The sequence below is a fragment of the Lates calcarifer genome, linkage group LG16_LG22 (genome assembly GCF_001640805.2).
Source record: "Lates calcarifer isolate ASB-BC8 linkage group LG16_LG22, TLL_Latcal_v3, whole genome shotgun sequence".
Lineage (NCBI taxonomy): Eukaryota > Metazoa > Chordata > Actinopteri > Centropomidae > Lates > Lates calcarifer.
The window spans coordinates 19497268-19521917 of NC_066848.1; the positions used below are offsets into that span (position 1 = coordinate 19497268).

Sequence of the window (24650 nt, forward strand, 5' to 3'; positions counted from 1 at the left end):
AAACCAGATCTGTCAATCCATAAATTCATCACAGTGGTATTAGGCAGTCCAGTGACACAGCAGGGCACAAATAGATAGATAGTTCTTTACGCCCATGGGGATACATATGGATAACAATACTTTAAAATGAGAAAATGTTTGTGGTTTCACCCTAACCTGTCTTAAAGGACATGCTTTATTAATGAGGTGTTGACCTCATTAATAAACACAACACACTGTAGTTTTCTGCTAAGTGTGACTCAGGCCATATTTCTGAGAAATTAATACTGTCCGTTATTAATTTACTGTACAACCTGAAAGGATAACCCCACACTGACAAATGAACTGTACTTCCATAGCGCTTTTCTAGTCATATCAACCACTCAAAGCACTTCACGCTACATGTCACACTTTTAACACATTCACACACACCGATGTACACACAATATGATAAAATAGCAAATAGAAAATTAACAAAAAAGACAACTAAACAATAACCTTACCTTGCCACATGGTTAAAGATGTAAATAGGTAAAATTTAAGGTATTCTAGAAAAGGCTTAAACCATCAAGTATGCCAACAAGGAAATCATACACTTTACAAAGTTTGAGAGTTGTGTTGTAATGTTTGCTACACTGTCAAGTAACTGATGGTTTGAGTGATCCCCTGCAACAGCTTCTGGTTTTTTGCTGCTATCATTGCTGTTGCTGTTCATTCTGCACAGAGAGGCCAAAATCTTGTCTACAGCAACCTTCCTAATGCAAGCAGGCAGAAACAAGTCTGCAAGACAATGAAAGAAAAATAACTGAAAGTATTATCATATCTGCCTTCTTCTTCAAGGCATCAAAAGGTGGTGGGCAGGAATGGCAGTGTTAAACAGCACCACAACCAAAATTGCCACAATTCATCATCTCATCATGGGGGATACAGCTGACTGCAGACAGGGTTTTGAGGGTCTCACCCGGGAAGAATATGAGCAGGGGGAGGACAAGGAGGAAGAAAAATGGTTTCAACAATCTGAAAATCAACCCAGAAACAGACAGGGAGGAGACAAACATGAACAAGGGCCCACATCATAACCACTTAATGATTCGTCTGAAGTGGTACCACAGCAGCTGGGTGATGACCAAGTATCTGAGTTCGGAAATCAGAGGGTTGATGACATAGATTTCTCACCTGCAAGAAAACACTGGTAAACGTTAACAAAGCATTATTGCATTTTTCATCAAACTCTCATTGGCTCTATTGCAAATATCAGACATGGTACATTAGCCAGTCACTGTGAGGCCAGATTCACATATGCAGCTCAGGAGCATAGTGAAATAATAGGAGACATGTCAGCTGAAGTTAAATAAACTGATTTATTAACTGCTGTCCACCACATAAGATAAATTCAATAACTAATAATAATATTATTAAAATGTGAAGGGGATCAAACTAGATTAAAACAGGGTTTTGACAGCTTGTGAAATGAGGAGAATGATATGGTGGAGGAGAGCAGAAAAACATAGCACTGGCTAAATGACACAAAAATCTTCCAAAATCTGCAAACTGAAAATGCAAGGTTATTACAGCAAATAAAATAGGAAACCAAATAGTAATAGTTAAAACTTGGAACATACATACATTTTCCAGCTATCTATAAAACCTAACAATAAAATTAATCAATTTCCAAAGAAAATACATTAACACAAAGATAAAAAAATAAATAATAAAAATACCAATGTAATTCTCCTGTATTTACTTAGCAGAGCCCATAAAACACTTTTCAACCATTGTGCCATTTGGAGCCTCATGTCACCATCTACTGGCCAAATGCAAAACAAAGGATATGGGGCAGCAACATGAATGAAATGCTTAAATTCCAGATTAGAAGACTTGTGATCATATTTTACACTTCAGGATATTTTTTTTTATGTTTTATCATTTCAACTGTATTCTACTATATTGTCTTTTTATAAATTAGACTCTACTAATGGCTGCCCACAGAACGAGTTGTTGTTCACAAATAGACTATTAAACACTTGTATCTAATTACAACCACATTATAGTGTATTTTAGGATATTTATTAAATGTTTTATATGTCACTTATCCAACAATGTCACTTTACAATCTTAAGCCAAAATGTAGGCAAAATAGACAGCTTCTTTAATGAGGCAAGACCGCAGCATTTAAAAAAACCCTTACAACTACCAGAGCCTCAGAGATAAGTGATAAGTGACTCTAAAAGACATTCTGTAAACTGACACACAGAAACTTACTGATCTAGCAGCATTAACATAAAAAACAACTGATAATTGATGGCTCTCTTAGTGTAACAGGGACCGGTACTCGGACATTCTAAACTATAGTAGTGACTTTTCAGTTCTTCAATTTAATACTTCTTCAATATAATATTACTCCTGCTTTCTGAAACATTGGTAACACTTTCAAGAGGTAATATTGTCTCATATTTGTGACAATATCTTACTTTGAAGACATTTTTAGCTTCTTTTTGCATTGGTCTCAAATTTTCCTGGACACTGAAAATATCAAAATTGAATCAGACAGACACAAATGTTACTGATCTGAAGAAGGTTCTGGGTTCACCCTGGGGCTTTTCTGTGTGGAGTTTGCATGTTTTCCCTGTGCCTGTGTGGGTTCTGTCCAGATACTCTGATAAATATTATGTAATATGTAAATATTCAGTGAGATCAGACTGGGATGTACATTAGTTTAAAAGTACAGAGGAAAACACAGATATTTAAGCAATTAAATCCAAATCAGGTTTATTTCTATAGCATTTGCAAGGGTCACAATATCAGAAATACAACACAAGGGGAACTGCTGCTGATCTTTTTACAGTGCAACCAAACAAACTCATTGTTTTGATTTTAAAAAGCAAGTCAATGAATGATCTTTTTACATCTGTGCATGAATAACTGTCATCTAATTTTATTCTACACATCCAAGTAGTTTTTCCACACAACAGCAGGACACAGTGAAAAGAGCAACTAACCCCATCTTGTAGAAATTATGTTCATTTACTACTAAATTGTTTCCCCAAATATATTGTGGTGGAAACATGATGACTTGTTGGATATTCAGAAGCAACATGTTCTTTCTTAGAAAGAATAAAGTGCTACATTTATTAATGGCAGCAGAGTCACTAGGAGGTGATTGAGGTGGACAGCACACGCAAGTGCACCAGAGCTCATAGTTCACATCCACAGTCACATCTGTGGTTTATGTTACAAAAGCACTTTGGTTTAAGGTTAGGAAAAGTTCCTGGTTTAGGTCAAATGTAAATAAAAACATTACTTTTGAAGTCACTTTGAACTTTTCCAGAATTACACCAGACCACAATTATTGTCTAACATATATAAGAGCAAAAAGAGTGTATAAGTATGAAAATTACACAGTTACTACAACTGAATATTCTACTGCAAGATCAGATATTTTGATGGAAAACAAATATGTTGTCTCTATGTCTCTGAACATTTAAGGCTTGCAAAATAAAACAATATAATTCAAATTAGATAATCATATCATTTTATTTATTTATTGTTATTTTTTTTATTATTATTCCTCCCTAAGTCCAGTATAGATAATGAATGAATTAATGCTCTGTCTACTTCTGTGGTTAGCTATTTATGGTGGCTACCCGACCCTGTTCTTCCTCTCTTGTTACCCTGCAACAACACAGGGAGGTCAGCGGCTTCTCTGTAGACCCTTTGCTTATGAAAACACACAGAACCAAGTCTGCAAAAGGACTAAAGTCTGTCAACTCTACAAAAATCAATAAAACCAAAAAAATATAAGTAAATTCATCAGCATTAAATGACCTTTCCATGATCAAAATGACCCGGGGCAAGAGCAGTAGTGTGTAGTGCAGCAGCACCAGGACTAAAGTTCCTATGATCTGCTGTTTTTCTTTAACAGAGACAGAAATGTCCATAGAGAGGGCTTTGATGGTCCCAGCCAGGAAGAAGATGAGCAAGGGGAAAGGGAGGAGGAGGAGGATGAAGAGGGCATAGGGGACAAAAAATGCTATAATGAACTCAATGAAACCAAAGACCCAGACCATGACGGAGACCACCACAGAAAACTTGATGCTACATCTGAAGCGGTACCACAGAGGCCAGGTGACAATTAAATACCTGTAATAAAGGATATATGGAGTGTTAGCCAGCCAGAATATTCATCACATTTATGACTCTGGTGTTTCTTTTAGACTTTCTCATGTACACACATTACTTGCCTTTCTAGGGCTACACACACCATGAAGCCAACACTGACCAGCAGACCAATGTAGAAAATCAATGTGGAGACACAGAGAGCAATAACATAATATTCCCAGGCATTATATTCAAGATGCTGCCAGTCAACCATCCAGATCACCAAGCTACATATCTTGATAAGGTCAGAGATCAGAAGGTTGATGACATAGACCGGTGCAACATGGTTGTCTCGCACCTGCAGTTATAGATAAGATGAAAACAGCAGCAAGGAATTTATAAACACATCATTCAACATGACTGACCCACCACCATTGCTACATTTCACACAGAGACCAATGCCATACACAGTTCCACCCTTAAATGAACATTTTAAAAAAAGGGAGTGATTGAAAGTTGCTGGGTACACAACATCCTGGCTGTTGTGGACAGCAAGAGTTAGTAGTTCATTGCTGTGATGGACATTTCTACATACAGGAGAGCTTGATAATTCTTTACATACCTGTGAATACAGAAAATAGATGGCCAGCACGGTCAGAGGAAAACCTATCAAGATCACAGTCCATGCAGATAACTTAGCAAAATCATTCCGAAGCCCATACTTAATGCAAAAATTGTACAATTCAAACCAGCCATCACTTTCGAAGACGCTGGAGGGAGGTTGGTAATTGTCATTGTAGTGAGTGTCATTGTAGTCAGATTTGTCGTGCAGGTAGGAGGCTTCCATTCTTCACAGTGTGACTTGTTGTAAAAATTGGAGAAACCACGGGCAAAATGACTCAACAGCACAACTCATAGACAGAAAAGTGATTCAAATACAGACTTGCCAAAAAGGGTTCAGTACACAGATTAAAAAAAGTTGAGGCCAGCTTAACAATAGGAAAATTGCATGACCGTTTGACACTGGCTACAAAGACAAACTGGCACTGAGAGCAGGGAACACACAGACCAAATACACTGGAGAGGGAAAGCTAATGAGAAACAGGTGAAACTCCTCAGGGCGGAGCAGACAGTCACAAGGGCGGGAAACACACAAGAGGAGGATCTGAAATGAGAGGACAGGTAAGTATCAAGATAAAACAGGAAACAATGAATAAGCAAGGGAAGGAACTTTTATTTATTAAAGCTGATTTCTTAGAAAATGCTTTACAGAATGCAATAGAAACAGCAAAAATATATTGGACAAAAACAACATAAACAAAACTAACAAACATAAAACAATAAAAATCAATCAATGCAGAAAGGAATGTTCATTGAAAGCCTGAGTAAACAGGTAGGTTTTTAGCCTGGACTGAAAAATAGTAGCTATGGTTTGCAAGAACGTTGCTGAGTTGTCTAAAACCAACTTTCTCAGTATTTTTACTGATAAATGGCAGGTTTGATAGGAGTTGTTTAGTATTGGTGCATCCAGGTTAGTTTTTTTAAATAAGTTGCTTAATTACTTCAGTTTTTAGTGCTTTAGAGAAGACTGCAAGCAAACGCCTAAAACCTTTTTCAAGAAATCGTAATCAAATCAAGGCAACAGGTGGAGGACTGATGATCCGATAATGCAACATGAAGGCCTATGACATTGGAGATATTTAGACCTTTGGAGATAACCAGGTCCAGTACATGGCCTTTGTTGTGAGTAGGCTCTCTTACATGATGAGAGTCCAAACTTGTCAGTGATAACAGGAGGTTCCTGAGTATTTGTAACATTTGGTTCATTGACATAGATATTGAACTCACCAGCAATAATTGCATGGTCACAGTCAGTTACAGTAGAAAGCAACTCTGTGGAATCATCAAAGAACTTATATTTAGTATAATATTTCAGTGACTTATACAAATTGACCAAATGGTTTTAGTACTGATTTTTAGTGTGACAGACAGATATCCAGAGGAACTGGACTGGACCACACCTTTAAATAACACTGCTACTCCAGTTCCTCTTTTTCCTCCTCTAACTACTTCAAGAAAATTACAGGTAGGGGGCACTGACAAATTATGAGCGGCTGCTCTGTTTTTTTTTTTTTTTTGTTTGTTTTTTTCATCCAACCAGGTTTCAGTTAAAAACATAATATCAAGCTTATGATCTATAATAAAACCATTAATAAAAAGGATTTGCCTGCTAGGGATCTAACATTCAGCAATCCCAAGTGTATTGTGTCAGGGATCGATAGAGATTGTTGTCTGTTGGAATAAGTTGCAAATCATACAGATTGGGATGAATAAACACTATTTCTAATCAGGACAGGAATTTTACCTAGATTTAAGGTGCAATGATGAGAAGCAGAACTTCTGTCTTGTGTGTTCAAACCAGCTTGAAAGACACAATTCCAGCTGGTGGAGTCAGGGAGACAATAAGGAAACACTGAGAGCGCAGATTAACTCAACTTTCTTTAAAAGTTGTGATTTCCTCATCTTCCATTCACCTTTCTTTCTTGTCTTTTATCTCTCCATATTTTCTATTTTACATCTTTCTTTCTTCATTTTTTTTTTTTCACATCTCTCTCATCACTTTCTCATTTCCTTAAGTTCTTCTTTAGTCTCTGTTTAAAACTACTTTTCTTCACATCCCACCCTTCCTGTCCTTCTTTTCTTGTAGTCACACACACACACACACACACACACACACATACCCTTCATGGGCAGCACAGTGGCTCTGTGATTAGCCCGCTAAAAGTGGTCAGCAGCTTGTTTTACTGTGTTGTAACAATCCAATATGATTGTCAGTTTTTCTTTGAAGCATTTAAGTAGATAAAATTAGCTCCACCTCAACCAGATCACCATCTGACAATCTAGTAATCTGATATAATGTGTAATAATATATCAGTCACCCGGGCATGTGTCATGATTTTGACTCATGTCCTGGCAGTTCACACTTCCTGATGGCATACACCAGGTTTGTGTACACTGTGTTTTCACTGAGCAAGAAAATACACACACAATCACTTTGATTGTCTTTGATGCAGATTGGAAAACTAAATTTGTTTTTGGTTCAGTTTGGTGGTAAAGGGTGAAATTTCAGAGATAGTGTCTTTCAGGTGATGATGTATGCAGACAATAAACATCATGGGCTGGGTAAGTGCACAGTGATGAACTGCAGGATAAATAACTGAAGTATTTCATTCAGGATATTTGATATCCTCACCACCACCTCACCACTTAAGCAGTATTTTTGTTAATTTTCTCAAATGAGAAGATTGTTATGTACACTATGGAGACTTAAAAAAAATCAAATACTGGACCTTTGCCAGTTTTGTTAAGGTGACATATAAAAACTTTGAGTTTTGAAAAGGCAAAACTGATTCTCTAAAAACATTGCTGGGTTGTTGATGCTGGGACCAATGAGTTGTTAGGGGTTCATTCACAGCTGAACTGCTGGTTGGGTTATTTTGACCCAGGTTTATTAATTTTCTTGCTCATCCAGTGTCAGAACTTTCTGCATCTATCTCTTCCGGGATTTTATGGCAGGAAAGATAAAGATTTTATGGTTAATAAGAATTCATTGTTAACACTTTTATTAGGCTACACTTATTCAAAATTAACTAGTTGTTTTTTAGCATGCATAATGGCTCTTTATTAGTCATTATTAAGCACTTATTAATCCCTTACTATGCATGATCATATGCATCTTATATTTCCAAAACAGCCTTAAATAATTATTAACAATCATGCAAGTTTATGTATCAGTATGGTGTTTTGTAGTTTTAGTTTTATGATGCATTCAGATATTTGGAAAATGGTGGTTTATAAGTATGTCTAAATTCATGACCTTCAGTTTCAGATATCAAATTTGACACTGAAAAGAAAAGGAACTGACTCTGAATGCTGCTGCTATCATTGCTGTTCATGCTGCAACAACACAGAGAGGCCAAAATCTTGCCTACAGCAACCTTCCTAATGAAAAGACTTAGTTCTTGCAGAACTAAGTCTGCAAGAGGACTGAACTTTAGCAGTGTGTAAAAAAGCAGCACCACAACCAAAATGTCCACAATTCATCTTTTTTTCATAATTATGGGACATGGCTGACTGCAGATAGAGCTTCACAGGTCCCACCCATAATCATTTTCATGACCATTGCAGTTCTTTTGTTCTTTTTAATAATCTCTTTGCTTAAGGGAAAAAAGTAACATCAGAAATGTATGTATGTGTCACAACTGAACTAGGACGTGAACCCAAATGCACAACTCAGACTCAAAGTACAAAATAAACAAATCTTTAATAGACAAAGTAACAACAGAAAATCACTCACAAGGAGGTAAACTCACTAGGTAAAGTACAAACAAAAGATCACTCACAAGGAGGCAAGATAATGAAACAAACAAGGCAAGACTAGGGATCAAAAAAACTTGGCATAACAGGAACTCGAGGTGCAGGCTGGCTTGGCTCTCTGAACAAGACGAACTAGCACAGGACAAAGGGAGACACGGACTCTAAATAGACACAAGGTAAGGGGGAGCAGGTGGAGACAATTAGGGCGGGGCAAGCAATCAGGCAGGCAGGAAACACATGAGGGGAAGAGGCAAGTGACCTGAAAGGAGAGGAGAGTAAGATTTCAAAATAAAACAGGAAGTCACAAGACAACATGAAGACGGGACAACACGACAGTGAGTTAACATAATTTCTTAGTCATGACAGTATGTATGTGTATGACCCCACCTGAATGTGTTCCTTACAATAATGTTTGATGTTTTGTCCTCTGCAGTGTAAATATGGTAAGTAATAACATGCAGTAGGTCCCTGATAATCTGTACGTGATCATCTAGAGGAAGAGAGGAAAAAGGACTCAGGCATGAATACGTAAAGTAAGTGATAACATGATAACATGATAATATGCAGTAGGTTTCTTTGTCTGTACTTGATTCAAATATGTAAAATATGACAACAGAAAAACAGTAAGAGCCAACAGGAAAGACACACATACATACACTATATATTGTTACAGCCCGACTCTTAGACTGCAACAAACTGGAGACACTTGGGTATACTAAGTAACAAAACAATGTACTTAGAACAAAATATATCAAAATAAATGCAAAAAAGTAGAGGGAAAGATCTATAGAGTCAGTAGTGTAGGGATTGGCTGAGTGAAAAATGTGCTGTGTGGATGTTGGATGGAAAACAAAAACAAGAAGAAGGAAAAACCACAAAGCAGAGGACTAAGGTGCAAGGTGGTGCTGTTAGGCTGCAATGAGTGCAAGGATATTTAAAAAATTGTCATAACAACATTTTTCTTAAGAAGCTGTAAAATATATAGCAGTACACAGCTTTATCCATGTTATTTCCTGCATGCTTCTGTTTTCAAGCTTGGAGACAGACGTCAAAGTATGTAGGCAAAGGAGCCAGGGACAGGCACTCAGTGGTGGCCTGCTCATAACGTTCAGCTGTGACCTGTCCACATTACAAATACCCTGACATTACAAACCAAAAAGAACACTCTACTGAACTGGAAAGACCGAACAAAGATATCCATAACTCAGGCGCAACTTACTTATCTCTCTCTCTCTCTCTCTCTATATATATATATATATATATATATATATATATATATATATATATATATACACACACAAACATTAGCTGCCATTAAAAGTACAGACAAAACACAGACTTCAAAATTATTGAAACAAAATCAGGTTTATTTATATGGCATCTATAACTGTCACGTCACAATATCAGACATGCAACACAAGAGTAATTGGTCATTTTACAGTGCAGATAAACAAACCCATATAGTTTTTAATGAATCAGTCCATAAATGGCTTTTTAACATCTGTCCTTGTGCACATGTCATCTGATTTTATTCTGCACACTACAGCAGGACAGAGTGTTCATATACTATTAAACCGTTTTCTCTATTATGTTGTGGTGGCAACATAATTGCAGGCTGGACCATGGTCAGGGGCAACATTTCCTTTTTTGAATCAACTGCTCCATTTACTAATGGTAGCAGAGTCACCAGGAGAAGGTTGGGGTGGATGCAAGTGTACAAAGTGCACCAGATAGCGGGATTTACATCCATAGTCACGTTTGTGGTTTATGTAACTAAAGCATTTTGGTTAAGGTTAGGGAAACTTCAGTGGATCGCATCAAACTTATCAACAGCCCAACTACCGACCAATCAGATCACTTGAAAACTAGAGTCATTATTCTTATAGGATCCAGGTGACAAAAATAAATAAATAAATATGATAAAGATGATAAACGGAAATGCACTGAATAACTACTGTGGCTACCCTGCTCTGTCTACACAGACAGACTTCTTCTGTGGTTATACATTTACAGTTGCTGCCTGTCCTTTCTCTTGTAACCACCCACAACAACACAGGGAGCTCAGCAGCTTTCCTGTAGCCCCTTTACTTATGAAAACATAAAGGACTAAATCTGCAAAAGGGCTGATCTTAATCAAATTTCCAAACATCCATAAATAATAATTGAAAGCTGAACTGTATTTCTCTATCAGGACATTAATGACCCAGGGCAAGAACAGCAGTGTGTAGCTCAAAACCACCAGGACTAAAATTGCTATAATTTGCCCTTTTTCTTTAGAAGAGACAGAAATGGCTGCAGACAGGGCTTTTAAGGTCCCCACCAGGGAGAAGATGAGCAGAGGGAAGAGGATGAGGAGGAAGATGGGGCGGAAAATGGGCTCAAAAGATGATATAGTGAACTCAATGAAACAGAAGACCCAGACCATGATGGAGACCACCACTGAGGACTTGATACTTCGCCTGAAGCGGTACCACAGAGGCCAGGCAATGATCAAGTACCTGTAATAAAGGATATATGGAGTGTTAGCCAGTCAGAATATTCATTGCATTTCTATCTTTCTGGTGTTTCTTTCAAAAATGTTCACATACTCACACTACCTACCTTTCTAGGGCTACACACACCATGAAGCAAGCACTAGCCAACAAAGAACTGTAGTAGAGTAACATAGAGGTGCAGCCGACCGTAGGATGTTGCCAGTCTAAGAATATCGCCACCCAGATCACCATGCAGCACATCTGGATGAGGTCAGAGATCAGAAGGTTGATGACAAAGATCGGTGCAACATGGTCGTCTCGCACCTGCAGTTATAGTGAAAGATGAAAACAGCAGCAGGAAATTTATAAACACATCATTCAACATGACTGACCCACCACCATTGCTACATATCACACAGAGACCAACAGCAGTTCCACTCTTAAAACATAATATATAAGAAAGTGGCAGTGAATGAAAGTTACAGATACACAACATCCTGCCTATTGTGGACAGCAACAGTTAGTAGGTCACAGCTGTGGTGCAGATTTCTACATATAATTGATAATTCTTCACGTACCTGTAAATACAGAGCATAGATGGCCAGCAAGGTCAGTGGTAAACCTATGATGATCACAATCATTGGTGAGAACATTCCTATAGTACTGTACTCCCTGCAAAAATGTGAAATTCCATACAAAGTGTAAGTTTCAGTTTGGCTGGAGGTGTCATTGAAGTCAACTCTGTAGTGGTGGTAGGAAGCTTCCATTCTTCAGTGTGACCTGTTGTGGAGAAATCACAAGCAAGAGGACTCAACAGGATGACTCACAAAGAGGAACTTGATTCAAAAAAACAGATTTGCCAAAAAAGGTTCAGTACAGAGGTAATCAGGCAGAGGAAAATGCAGACAGATCCAGTCAGGAGAGGACTAACTTGAGGTCAGAAAAACTAGCAGAGATTTAAAAATAATAATAATAATAGCCAGGAACGATAAACTCTAGGAAAATTGCTGGAATGCTTGACACTGGGTACAAAGACAAACTGACACTGAGAGCAGGGAACACACAGACCAAATATACGAGAGAGGGAAGGATAATGAAGACAGGTAGAACTAATAAGGGTGGGGTAGACTGTCACACAGGCAGGAAACACACAAGAGCAGGAAGTGAAGTATCTGAAACGAGAAGATGGTCAAGTATCAAAATAAAACAGGAATCGATGAACAGGTGAATGACAAAGAAAAACATTAACTAAGGAGCATGGCATGATATGACAGTTTACTATAACAAAGAAAAGGGTATTAGGTGTGTTAGCATCTACTGATTTTTTCCTCCTCCCAAAACCATTGACATAATTCTGGTCACTCCTACTGTAACCACTGCAGCATAAATATCAGTGATGGAAGAAATGCTCAGATCTTTTACTTCATTAAAATGACCAATACAACAATGCAGAAATAATCACATTTAACTTGAAGACAAGTACAAAAGTATTGGTAGAAAAATGTATTTCAAGTAATACTCATTATACACAATCACCAATTTACGAATAATACACATGTATATTATAGAATTTCATTATGATTATTTCTGCATTAATGTGTAAGCATCATTTTAATGCTGCAGCTGGTAATGGTGGCTCATCAAGCTACCCATCCGGATCTATAATAAGACATAAGAATTAATTAATTAATCAATTAATCATATTTTATTTTAAGAATCTAAATCAGCAAAAATAACTAATAACTGAAATTGTGAAATAAGTGAAGTGGAGTTATGATCATGAATAATAATAATGATTATTATTATAACAATTAGAATAAAAATAAGAACATACAACAATAAGAAAATTTCAAAGGTAAAAATGTGTTCCCGCTTAAAACTTCATGTAGGCTACATATATACCAAGGTACTGGTTAAGTGCTGCTGCCCCACCACTATAATATGTTACATGTACCATCAACTGCATGTTGTCATCGTCAAAAATCTTTCACTCATTTTAATCACAGACAACAGTGTATTTATCAGGTGTGGTTGGTGCTTGACTTCATTATGTCCATATCTTTGTCTGATATTTGCTCTGAAAAAGCAGATAAACTTTTCACCTTTTTTTTTTCTTTTTTATCAAGCAGGACCAAACAGGTTCTCAGCAATGTCCTGAATACAACACACAGAACAAATGTATAAAGACATTTAACATGCATGCATAGTACACAAGAAGGTTGGCCATAATCATCAAGATATATACAAAATTATGATGAAATATTAATATTGTGATAAAATGTCTCATTGGGATTGTCTCCACATCATTTTCTTTCCAACCCAAATATCTCATAGCACTAAGATGTAGCTGCAGAAGGCCTATGCAAAACCAGATTAGACAATGTCAAATCCAGTGTTCAAAACATTATAATGTGTATTTAACCAACACTTTCATTCTGTAGGGGAGTTTAGTGGAGTTCTGTGTGGGGACAGAGGCTATCCCTGTACGCCATACATGCTAACGCCCAACCCAGAAAACAAGGCCATAAATTGAGATGTTTTTTAGCCAAATGAAACCTAGATTCAGTGCTAAAAAGTCACAGATATTACTCTGAGAGGACCTGTGACATCACCATAGCCTGTGCAGTATTACATGACATGGGGAGGGCCTTCAAAAAGCATGGGATAAAGAGTTGTTTTTTTTTGTTTTTTTGTTTTTGTTTTTTTTGCTTCAGCAATCACAATGGTATAGGATGATGCTGTCAGTACTGGGAGGTCATGTTAATCTAGAAATCCTCCATTTTTTAGCATGAAATCTGTTGTTTGAGAGATTATGTTATGGAAAAGGATGAAGTTTTTTAATATCTGCCTTACATTTGATATCACTAAAGCTGACATGCTAGGTCACAAATATGGCACATATACCTATGCTCTACCCACAATCAAATCACATCTAAAGATGCAGTCTTTTTACTGTCATTCTTCAACATGTTTTACATATAGCTGGGATTGGCTTCAGCCTCAATGAGAAGAAATCTGAACAAAGTAAGACATAATTGTTTTGACTGTGGTATTCTGCAGAACTACTGTCCAAAGGTGTCCACAGTTTACATAATCATTTTCATGGCTGGTTTGTTCTCCTGTTGAAAAATGTTATATCACAAAATTCACTACATTTATTTGAAAGTTAGCAAGATCCCACCTGAATGTGTTCCCTACAACTATGTTTGATGTTTTGTCCTCTTCAGTCTATCTAAGTGATAACATGCTATATGTTCCTGATAATCTGTACTTGATCTTCTAAAGGAAGAGAGGAAAAAAATACTCAGGCATGAATATGTAAATGATAACATGATAACATACAGTAGGTCCCTGATAATCTGTGCTTGAAGAGAAGAGGAAAAAGTAGTCAGCACGAATATGTAAAGTACAAGATGACATGCAGTAGTTTTGTGATTATCTGCACTTGATCATTTAGAGGAGAGGAAAAAGGACTCAGGCATGAATATGTAAAGGAAGTGATAATGTATACAGACAACAATACAACAGTCACAGTCAACAGGAAGGAGACGGTATATTCTTTAAACAAAATACAATTCATGCATAATATCACACCCTGGAAAAAGCTGTTTGTGCTGTTATGCATGTGTCATGACTCAGCTCATGATTTTAATAATTTCATCATGCGATAGTCATCTGATATGTATGATATATTTTCTTGCACATCCTATGTAAAATACCAGCATACAGCACAAACACCCACTGCAGGAAACACTGATGAAAAACAAAATAATAATAACCACAGACTATATCTAACCTCTTCTTCAAGGTACCAAATGGTGGTGGACACAAATAGCAGTATAGTGGGCCTGGTTTCGATGATTTGCAGTTGAAAGGACGCATAGATGTCGTAATTTATTTAAATTAAGTACATACATTTTTTAAACAACATCCACCCTACATACCAGTGTTTCAGCAGAATGAGTGTTAGACTACAAATGCTGAAGAATTACATCTGCAAACAAAAAAGAAAAAGAAAAAAGAAAACACAGTGTCTTACCCCTGTCATGCACTGGCTCTGTGAATACCTAACAAGTGTATTTTCTTGAAACCAAGATATGTGCTGTGCAAATGTTGAAGAGTTGAATTGTGTAAAATGAAGGGATGATGATGGGTTGATGTCAACTCAAGGCAGAGAGGGAGACTACTTTCATCATTTAGCCTTTAGCCAAATCAGTTATACTGATTTTTTTTCGGCCCATTTATTTATACTTGGTAAAGGACAAAGTGTAATCACACATTCGCCTTTGCTCTTCAATCTAGTTGAATTTTGACAGGGAATTTTGAAGGGATGAGACTGACCCCACGCAACATTGTTTGTCTATATTTATATTATTCTATTATTTATATTGTCTGTGTTTGTTACACTGTGCTGCATAATAATACAACCAGCAGAAAAGGAGGGATGCTACTTGCTGCAGTGAGTTCAAGGACATTAAAAAAGGGTAATAACAAAAAAGTTGAATTTAGCCATGCTGGCTATAACAATATTATCCATGTTATCATTCACTCTTACACTTCTGACTCATATCTACTGGTGTATCATGTTGAAACGGTCACTTTAGGTTTTACTGCTACATAAGCCAAATCAAAATAAAGCAAAACAGAGACATTTAAGTGATTCGACCTTAATCAGGTTTATTTATATAACATCTGCAAGTGTCACAATATCAGAAATACAACACAAGAGTAACTAACTGGTGTATCTTTCTACAGTGCAACCAACCAAACCAACTCAATGTATTGATAAAGAAGTCAGTCAATAAATGGCCTCCATTACACCCCCAACACACAGTCACACAGTTTGAAGTCTGACCTACAGAAGTACAGGAATTGTCTCAATATGTCCATAAAAATGTTTAATAATGCTGTAGTTACTACAAGTGGATATTATAAGTGATATTTTGTCTGTGAACATTTTACTAATGCATTTTCAGTGGCAACATTGGTGTCCTTCGAGACATATTTGATGTTAAAATAAATAATATGCAAACATGATTTGTAGAAGCGGGTTGGTGCAATTAAACTATCTTATGGGGAGGTAATTATTGAATGTAAATGCACATAAATGGCTATCATAGCTATCCTGTTCTGTCTACACAGAACAGTGGTTATTCATTTTTGTGGTGGCTACCTAGCTCTGCTCTTCCTCTCTTAACATTCTGCAACAACACAGGGAGGTCAGCAGCTTGTCTGTAGCCCCTTTCCTTATGAAAATATATAAAGCCAAGTCTGCAAGAGGACTGAATTGAACAAAAGTTCTAAAGAGACTCAAATCAAAAATATAAGTTTCACAGCATGCCTTTATCAAGATCCAAATGACCCAAGGCAAGAACAGCAGTGTGTAGTTCAGCAGCACCAGGACTAAAGTTCCTTTGATGTGCCATTTTTCTTTAGGAGAAACAGAAATGGCCACAGACAGGGCTTTGAATGTCCTAGCCAGGAAAAAGATGAGCAGGGGGAAGGGGATGAGGAGGAGGATGGGACGGAAAATGGGCACAAAAGATGATATAATGAACTCAATGAAGCAGAAGACCCAGACCGTGATGGAGACCAACACAGAAGATTTGATGCTTCTTCTTAAGTGGTACCACAGAGGCCAGGTGATAACCAAATACCTGTAATGAAAATATATGTAAAGTGGTAACCTGTCAGAATATTCAGTGCCTTTCACAGCATTTCCTTTAGAAGTGCTCATGCACATACACTACCCACCTTTCTAAGGCGATAGACACCATGAAGACAACACTGGCCAACACAGCACTGAAGTAGATTAATGTAGAGACACAGCTGACTGTATACTGCCAGGGTCTTATATCTCGGATCACCAACCAGACCACCAAACAGCACATCTGGATGAGGTCTGTGAATCAGAAGGTTGATGACATAGATCGGTGCAACATGGTCGTCTTGCATCTGCAGTTATAGTGAAAGATGAAAACAGTAGCAGGGGATTTATAAACACATCATTCAATATGACTGACCCACCACCATCACTACATATCACACAGAGACCAACAACATTCTTAAAACAGCATATTGAAAAAGTGGCAGTGAGTGAAAGTTGCAGATACACAACATCCTGGCTGTTGTGGACAGCAACAGTTAGTAGGTCACTGTCATAATGCAGATTTCTACATACAGGAGAGCTTGATATCTCATTACGTACCTGTGAATACAGAGAATAGATGGCCAGCATGGTCAGTGGAAAACCTATTAAGATCACAGCCCATGCAATCACTGGTGAAAATGTGTATTGTGAGAATGCGCTCGTGCAAAACTCAGTCCATATATACTCAACATAATTCTCATATTGGTAGAAAGTGTCATTGTAGTAAGTATCATTGTAGGAGGTATCACTGAAGTTAAATTTGTTGTGGCTGTAAGAAACTTCCATTCTGCACCGCGTGACCTGTTGTTGTAACACCTGAAGAAACTGCAGGCCTCTCACTTTATTGAATCCTCTCTGTGAATCAGACTTGCCAAAAAAGGTTCAGTACACAGGTAATCTCTCGGAGGAAAAGACAAATCCAGCCAGGAGAACACAAAGCTAAGGTCAGAAAAACTCAAAAATCAAAAAAGGCAGGAACGCTAAATACTAGGAAACCCTCCGGAAAGCTTAAACACTGAGTACAAAGACAAACTGGTACTGAGTGCAGGGAACACACAGCCTAAATATACTAGAGAGGGAAAGATAATGAGAGACAGGTGAAATTGCTCTGAGTGAGGCAAACAATCACACAGGCGGGAAACACACAAGGGGAGGAAGTGAAGTATCTGAAATGAGAGGACAGGTGAGTATCAAAATAAAACAGGATATAACCTAAACAGCAGGGTGGGATGTGACAGTTGTTTAACATAACTAAGGGCAGCAGGTATTGCTTCTTCCTACCAAACCATTGACTGGCCACTGCTACTGTTACTACTGTGGCAGAAATATCAGTGATGGAGGAAATACTCAGATCTTATACTTCATTAAATTGACCAATACAATTTTCATCATTTTATTATAATCATTGCTGCATTAATGTGTAAGCATAACGGCTTCCTGTTTGAAACTTCATATATGCTACATAGTAAAATACCATAAAACTTTCCATTTAAATGCTGCTTTTCCACCACCATAATGTGTTACATGTACCATTGACTGCAGGCTGCTTTTAAAAAGCCCTTATGCAGAGCAGGAAAAATACGATTTAAACTTAATGAAACGTAAGGCAAAAAGTAGTTTCATTAGAGTAGTGGTCATTAGAGGAAGATTTTGGTTTCAGACATTGTTCCAGAAATCTTATGGTTTGTTCTTTCTGTCTGTATTTGCTGCTGGAAACGTAATTTCCCCGAGGGGGTCATCCCAAAGGGATCAATAAAGTCCGTCTAAGTCTAAGTCGTCTCTAACTTTGCAAACCTAATCCACACTGCCATGTTCTTTTTGGAGAAAAGAGGCCTTCTCCCGGCAACCCTCCCAAACAAGTGATACTGAGCGCATAAATAAACCAAATTCTGTAAATACAAATATTCTATGATATCAGACTGGGGTGTAGCTACCATTAAAAGGAATAAGGCAAAACAGAGACATTTAAGTCATTAAATTATAGTCTGTTTTATTTATATAGCATCGATACAACACACTATACAACACACTATACAACACAAGAGTGACTGGTGTATCTTTTTACAGTGAGACTAAGCAAACTCATATTGTTTTTAAAAAAAAAAGGTCCATGAACAACAACAATGAAAGGTGCAACTAACCCTGCCTTGTAGAAATGATGTCCATATACTATTGAACTGTTTCCCCAATTATGTTGTGATGGCAAAACACTTGCTGTCTAGATTATGTGCAGATGCAGCATCTTGTTTTTGGTAAAGAATATAGTGCTACATTTTGTAATGGCAGCAGATTCATCATGTTGGGGAGGATGACATATGTAGGTAGAGCAGTCGCCCACCAACCAGAAGGTTGGTGGTTCAATCCCTGGCTCCAGTCCGCATGCCGAAGTATCCTTGGGCAAGATACTGAACCCCAATGTGTGTGCATCAGTGTATGCATTAGCAAGCACTTACACATACAAAGAATTGTGGTAAAGTGCTATATGAATGTGTGTGTGAATGGGTGAATGTGACATGAAGTGTGAAGTGCTTTGAGTGGTCAATCCAACTAGAAAAGCATTATATAAGTACAGTCCATTTACCATTTACATCCACTTGTCAATACAAATCAGTTATACACAAACATGATTTCTGGAGGTGGGGTAGTGCAATGACACTATTTTATAGAGAGGTAATTAGTGAATGTAAATACACTGAATGGCTATTGTGACTATCCTGTTCTGTCTACACAGAGCAGACTTCTTCGGTGGTTATTCATTTATGTGGCTACCTGGCCCTGTTCTTCCCTTCCTCTCATCCTGCAACAACACAGGGAGGTCAGCAGCTTCTGTTTATACCCTTTCCTTATGAAAACACACATAACCAAGTCTGCAAGAGGACTGAAGTGAATGAACACTGAAAAGATCCATAAATAGAAATCATACGTATTTGAAAAACAGCACGACCTTAATGGGAGCCAAATGATCCAGGGCAAGAACAAGAGTGTGTAGTTCAGCAGCACCAGGACTAAAGTTCCAACGATCTGACGTTTTTCCTTAAGAGAGAGAGAAATGGCTGCAGGCAGGGCTTTTAATGTCCCAGCCAGGGAGAAGATTAGCAGAGGGAGGGGGAGGAGGGGAATATGAAGCGGGAAATGGGCACAAAAAGTGATATAATGAACTCAATGAAACAAAAGACACAAGCCATTATGGAGACCAACACAGAGAACTTGATGCTGCGTCTGAGGCAGTACCACAGAGGCCGGGCGACAACCAAATACCTGTAATAAAGGACATATAGAGTGTTAGCCAGCCAGAATATTCAGTGCCTTTCACAGTATTTCCCTCAGAAGTGCTCCTGCACATACACTACCTACCTTTCCAGGGCAACACACACCATGAAGACAACACTGGCCAACACAGCACTGTAGTAGATAAATCTAGAGACACAGTCGACCATATAATATTTCCAGCTTTCCACCCCGTCCACCCGCTGCACCATTATCCGGATCACCACCCAGATCACCATGCAGCAGATCTTGATGAGGTCTGTGATCAGAAGGTTGATGACAAAGATCGGTGCAACATGGTCGTCTCGCACCTGCAGTTATAGTGAAAGATGAAAACAGCAGCAGGAAATTTATAAATACATCATTCAACATGACTGACCCACCACCAATGCTACATTTCACACAGAGACCAACAGCAGTTTTACATATTAAACAAGAAATGAAAAATGGCAGTGAGTGAAAGTTACTGGGTACACAACATCCTGGCTGTTTTGGACAACAACAGTTAGTAGGTCACTGTCATAATGCAGATTTCTACATACAGGAGAGCTTGATAATTCTTTACATACCTGTGAGTACAGAGAATAGATGGCCAGCACGGTCAGAGGAAAACCTATCAAGATCACAGCCCATGAAATCGGGTATGAGACTATTAGCCCAACACTAAATTTCACGCAAAAGTATAACGCTTCAGACAGAGCAACTTTTTCATGTAGGTCCTTGTAGGTGGTGGTGTCATTGTAGGAGGTGTCATTGAAGTCAAATTTGTAGTGGTGGTGTGAAGCTTCCATTCTTCACAGTTGTAATAGCTGGATTATAAGGATTCAATAGCACAATTCAAAGACAGAAATTTGATTCAAAAAGCAGACTTGCCAAAAATGTTTGATACACAAGTAATCAGTCAGAGGAAGGAGAGGGTTAAGACGAGATATATGTAAAAAAGAAAAAGAAAAAAAAAAAAGGTCAGGAATGCCAAACACTAAGAAACGCTTGACACTGGGTATAAAAATAAACTGGCACTGAGAGCCAGACACACAGACTAAAACTAAGCAGGGCGGGCAAACAATCATGCAGGTGGGAAACACAGAGGGGGAGGAAGACAAGGGGAGGAAGTGAAGAATCTGAAAGGAGGGCAGAGGTGACTACCAAAATAAAACAGGTAATGATTGGTTTATTTCTACAGAACATTTCATCCCAAAGTGCTTTACAAAGTTAAAATAATAATTAAAGCCACAACACAAAGTACACAAACAAAGAGTAAAAACAATGAAAAGAGCTGCCTTTAAAAGCACTAAGGCAAAGTCTTGTCTACAGCTCCTCTCCTAATGAAAACATACATTCCACATATCATAACACAGACCATGACAGTGATCTTGATGGTTCATCTGAAGTGGTACCAATGCAGCCAGATGATGACCAGATTCCTGTGGTTGGAAATGAGAAGGTTAATGACATAGATCAGAGCAACATGATCATTTCTCGCCTGTAGGAGGATATTGGTCAAAATAAACAAAGCTTCTTCAAACTCACATTCATTGTGCAAATAATAGCAGGTGACGTGTTAGCTAAAAATGATTATGTGCGTAAACATGCATCAAATATAGACTTGTGTATAACCAAAAAAAATATTGTTAGTGCCAAAAAATATTATTAATAAACACAACATTGATCACTGTAATGCAAACAAACAGTGAATGGGTTTATGTTCATCAGACTTGAATTTGAACTTGACCAAAGATGAACTGTATAATCTTTACAAGCTGCAACAAATTTTTCTCTCTTGTGCTGTCTCAGTAAATCAGATACTGAGTATACAGACAGGAAACTGCTGCACATTTTCATAATGCCATTTTCTTAGTAAATCTGCACAAGAGTCTATTAGTAGCTAACTTTGTAATAATAATAATAATGCATGTCACCGGGTCATGATGACTAGAGCTTCTTTGTCACAATCACAACAGTCATCTGTCATGTTGCTATAGTAATAGTAATAATAGTGGTAGAGGATGACACTGTTGTTATAGCTTGTGTTCTGTGGGGTGTTGTTAATGAAGAAATCATACAATCTTTGAGAGATTAGGTTGTGGAAAGGGAACGAATCTTTCAATATTTACCTTACATTTGATATCACTATCGCTGTGATGTGTTCACAGAGACATGGCATGTATGACTGTGTTGTATCCACAATCAAATTAAAGTAGCAGTGTGTAGGATTAAGTGACATCTAGCGGTGAAAACACAAATTGCAGCCACCTGAATACCTGTTCACTGAACTCTCCCTCTCCAGGTGTGTCAGAGATTCTACAGTGGCTGTCAGGTATTAAAATAGCATCAACTACCACATCGATTACTCTGTCAAGAAAACAAAATATTTTATTTATGTTTCTGATTATTATTAATTATTATACAACCACATGTACTCATCCATAACAGTCACCCTAGGAGAAACACTGTATATTTATTTGTTAATCTGTAAAACTATACGTAATAGCTGGCATGTAACAGGTAAAGGCCCTATAGAGAGCCACTGTTTGGTTCAGTTTGTCCTTTCTGGGCTACTGTAGGAACATGGCAGCGCAACATGGCGGACTCACATGGCGGACAAGAGGACCCACTCTCTATGTAGATATAAACTGTTCTTTTGAAGACAACAAAACTAAACTAATTTGGATGTATCAACACTAAACAACTAAACAACCTGCCACTCATTAGTAAAATTACCTTGAAGCTTAGTTTAAGCTGACTCAGCAACTTGGTGACTCCACTGCCATTAATAAATGTAGCACTGTATTTGTTCCTAAAACAAAATGTCACGTCTTAACATAGCCTTTATTTATGTCCATGGGGATATTTCTACCTTACAGCAGAATAAATATAGATATAACCATACTAATTAGATATAAACATGCTAATTAAAATGTGTGAGGAATCCAATGCATGCAAATAAAACTTTTAAAACAGACTAATAATACTAATAACGATGTGTAAGCCAAGTGTGCAATGATGTTCCAGTATGACTATGAAAGAGAAAATGATGTGACTGTATGAAAAGAATAAACAACAAAAACATGATTATCAGCTTGCCCCTATATACATATAAACATAAAATCTATTATTGTTGTAAAGAAAGAATGGGAAGAACCCAAATGAAATAACATAATTGTTTTGACTATATTGTTCTGCATAACTACTGTTCAAAGCTGTCACTATTTGCATATTCATTTTTGCGACCGCTTTTATGTCCTTGTAAATAATCTCAAAACTGATTTTATTCATTTGAAAGTTGAGGTGCAGAGTGCAGTAGGATTTGGTTTTTGTTGTTGTTATTTTTCTAGTAAAATCATCTTGCATAACTACTGTCCAAAGCAAGTTTGATGTTTGACGTCTACTGTAAATATGGTACGTGATAACATGCAGTAGGTTCCTGAGAATCTGTATCTTTTAATAGCAGGGAAGGGAAAAAGTAGTTAGGTAGGAATATGTAAAGTAAGAGATGACATGCAGTAGTGTTGTGAGTATCTGTACTTGATCTTCTAAAGGAGGAGAGGAAAAAGGACTCAGGCATGAATATGTAAAGTAAGTGATAATCTATACAGACAACAATACAACAGTCACAGTCAACAGGAAGGAGACACTGTATATTCTTTAAACAAAACATTCTCCAAGAATAATTCAAATGTTCCGTGCCTCACTCTCCCTCTATCTCCTTTCCTACTGTATTTCAACAAGACATCTCCAAAAGTAAAGTGCAGAGTGCAGTAGGATTTCTTATTGGTGTTTTTTGTGTTTTTTGTTGTTGTTGTTGTTGTTTGTTTGTTTGCTTGTTTTTGATGTTGTTGTTTGTTTCTTCTTTTAAAATTATCTTGGGAGAAAAAAATACAGTCCATGCATGATATTTGCTTGCCTTTTTTGGTACATCCTATATCTGTGTAAAGCATCAGCAAATGTCACAAGCATCATAGAGCCTGACAATGATAAATGCTGGTAAAATAGAGAAGTTTGTAACTTGTTCACAACTTGCTATGTTAGACATAACTGAGTTCAATCCAGAATTCAAATGATGAAGGTGGAACAGATTTCATTGTCTCGCAATAATTTTACATGCCATGCTGTTAACATGGTACTAATGTAATGTAATCAAATTGGAAAAATGAGAAACTGCCCCGTGGCCCCAGACCCTCCAAAGACCCCACTTTCAATTTTGGTATCATTTTTGTGATTATTTCTCAAGGGATAATTAAATTTTGGCAATTGAAATCCAAACAAACAATAAGGACATTGAATGAATACTTTAACATTTTAGGATCAATTAGATCAATGCTTATTTGCTCTCTTGCCAGGAATAAGATGTCTGTTTGGCTCCTGGCTCCTGCAGGTGAATAAGACAATAAGACAGCTCAATATTATATTGATTGAGTTCTTTTTTGTTTGTTTTGTTTTGTTTTGTTTTTCATGTAAAAGAAACCTTTTCTGCAGCTTAAATCAACACATTGTGTCACAAAATCAATAGTTTATACTGATAGGGCTGCCTCCAAAAAATGTTTCTATACAACTTAACTGCCACTACAAAATAATTTTGTGTGATATGTAATTGCGATCAGAATACATTTTGAATCAACATGGAGTGAATGTGAAGTTCATGTCCTAAGGCAGAATGAGATTAGTTAAACAGCTCTCAATACATCCATGTGCAGTCTCTGAGTGTTTATGCAGAAAGTTTAAAGTTAATAACTTTTGTGGTATTTCTGTTTCAGGTAATTGAAAATCACAAGTAGTAGTAACTGTACAATAAAATCACATTGGAT

The 24650-nt window shown here is 37.4% G+C and overlaps 3 protein-coding genes across 3 annotated transcripts; all 3 read right to left on the reverse strand.

The window, feature by feature from the left end:
• Positions 1–3210: 3210 nt before the first annotated feature.
• On the reverse strand, positions 3211–4924 carry LOC127143405 (ovarian cancer G-protein coupled receptor 1-like). Its single transcript, XM_051076660.1, has 3 exons — positions 4700–4924; positions 4221–4435; positions 3211–4119 (listed from the first exon to the last, which is right to left on the reverse strand). Exons 1-3 carry the CDS (start codon positions 4922–4924, stop codon positions 3603–3605), a joined length of 957 nt encoding a protein of 318 aa, XP_050932617.1. The 3' UTR covers positions 3211–3602.
• Positions 4925–15763: 10839 nt separating this feature from the next.
• Positions 15764–16705, reverse strand: LOC127143406 (melanocortin receptor 5-like). Its single transcript, XM_051076661.1, has 2 exons — positions 16683–16705; positions 15764–16585 (listed from the first exon to the last, which is right to left on the reverse strand). The coding sequence occupies exons 1-2, from the start codon at positions 16703–16705 to the stop codon at positions 16102–16104; spliced, it is 507 nt and encodes a 168-aa protein (XP_050932618.1). The 3' UTR covers positions 15764–16101.
• Positions 16706–19335: 2630 nt separating this feature from the next.
• On the reverse strand, positions 19336–20636 carry LOC127143407 (G-protein coupled receptor 4-like). The gene is given in 5 exon segments (XM_051076662.1): positions 19336–19375; positions 19523–19694; positions 19697–19836; positions 19933–20156; positions 20415–20636. Coding segments are annotated over 5 exon segments (798 nt in total).
• Positions 20637–24650: the final 4014 nt, after the last annotated feature.

What these genes read in the sequence shown, in the direction of transcription:
- LOC127143405 (XM_051076660.1), bottom strand. Translation starts at nt 4,924, where the DNA reads ATGGAAGCCTCCTACCTGCACGACAAATCTGACTACAATGACACTCAC. An exon ending in TCTATTTTCTGTATTCACAG is followed by an intron (nt 4,436 to 4,699) that starts GTATGTAAAGAA and finishes CTATAACTGCAG; the next exon opens with GTGCGAGACAACCATGTTGC. An exon ending in GTGTGTGTAGCCCTAGAAAG is followed by an intron (nt 4,120 to 4,220) that starts GCAAGTAATGTG and finishes CCTTTATTACAG; the next exon opens with GTATTTAATTGTCACCTGGC.
- LOC127143406 (XM_051076661.1), bottom strand. Translation starts at nt 16,705, where the DNA reads ATGGTGTCTATCGCCTTAGAAAG. An exon ending in GTGTCTATCGCCTTAGAAAG is followed by an intron (nt 16,586 to 16,682) that starts GTGGGTAGTGTA and finishes TTTTCATTACAG; the next exon opens with GTATTTGGTTATCACCTGGC.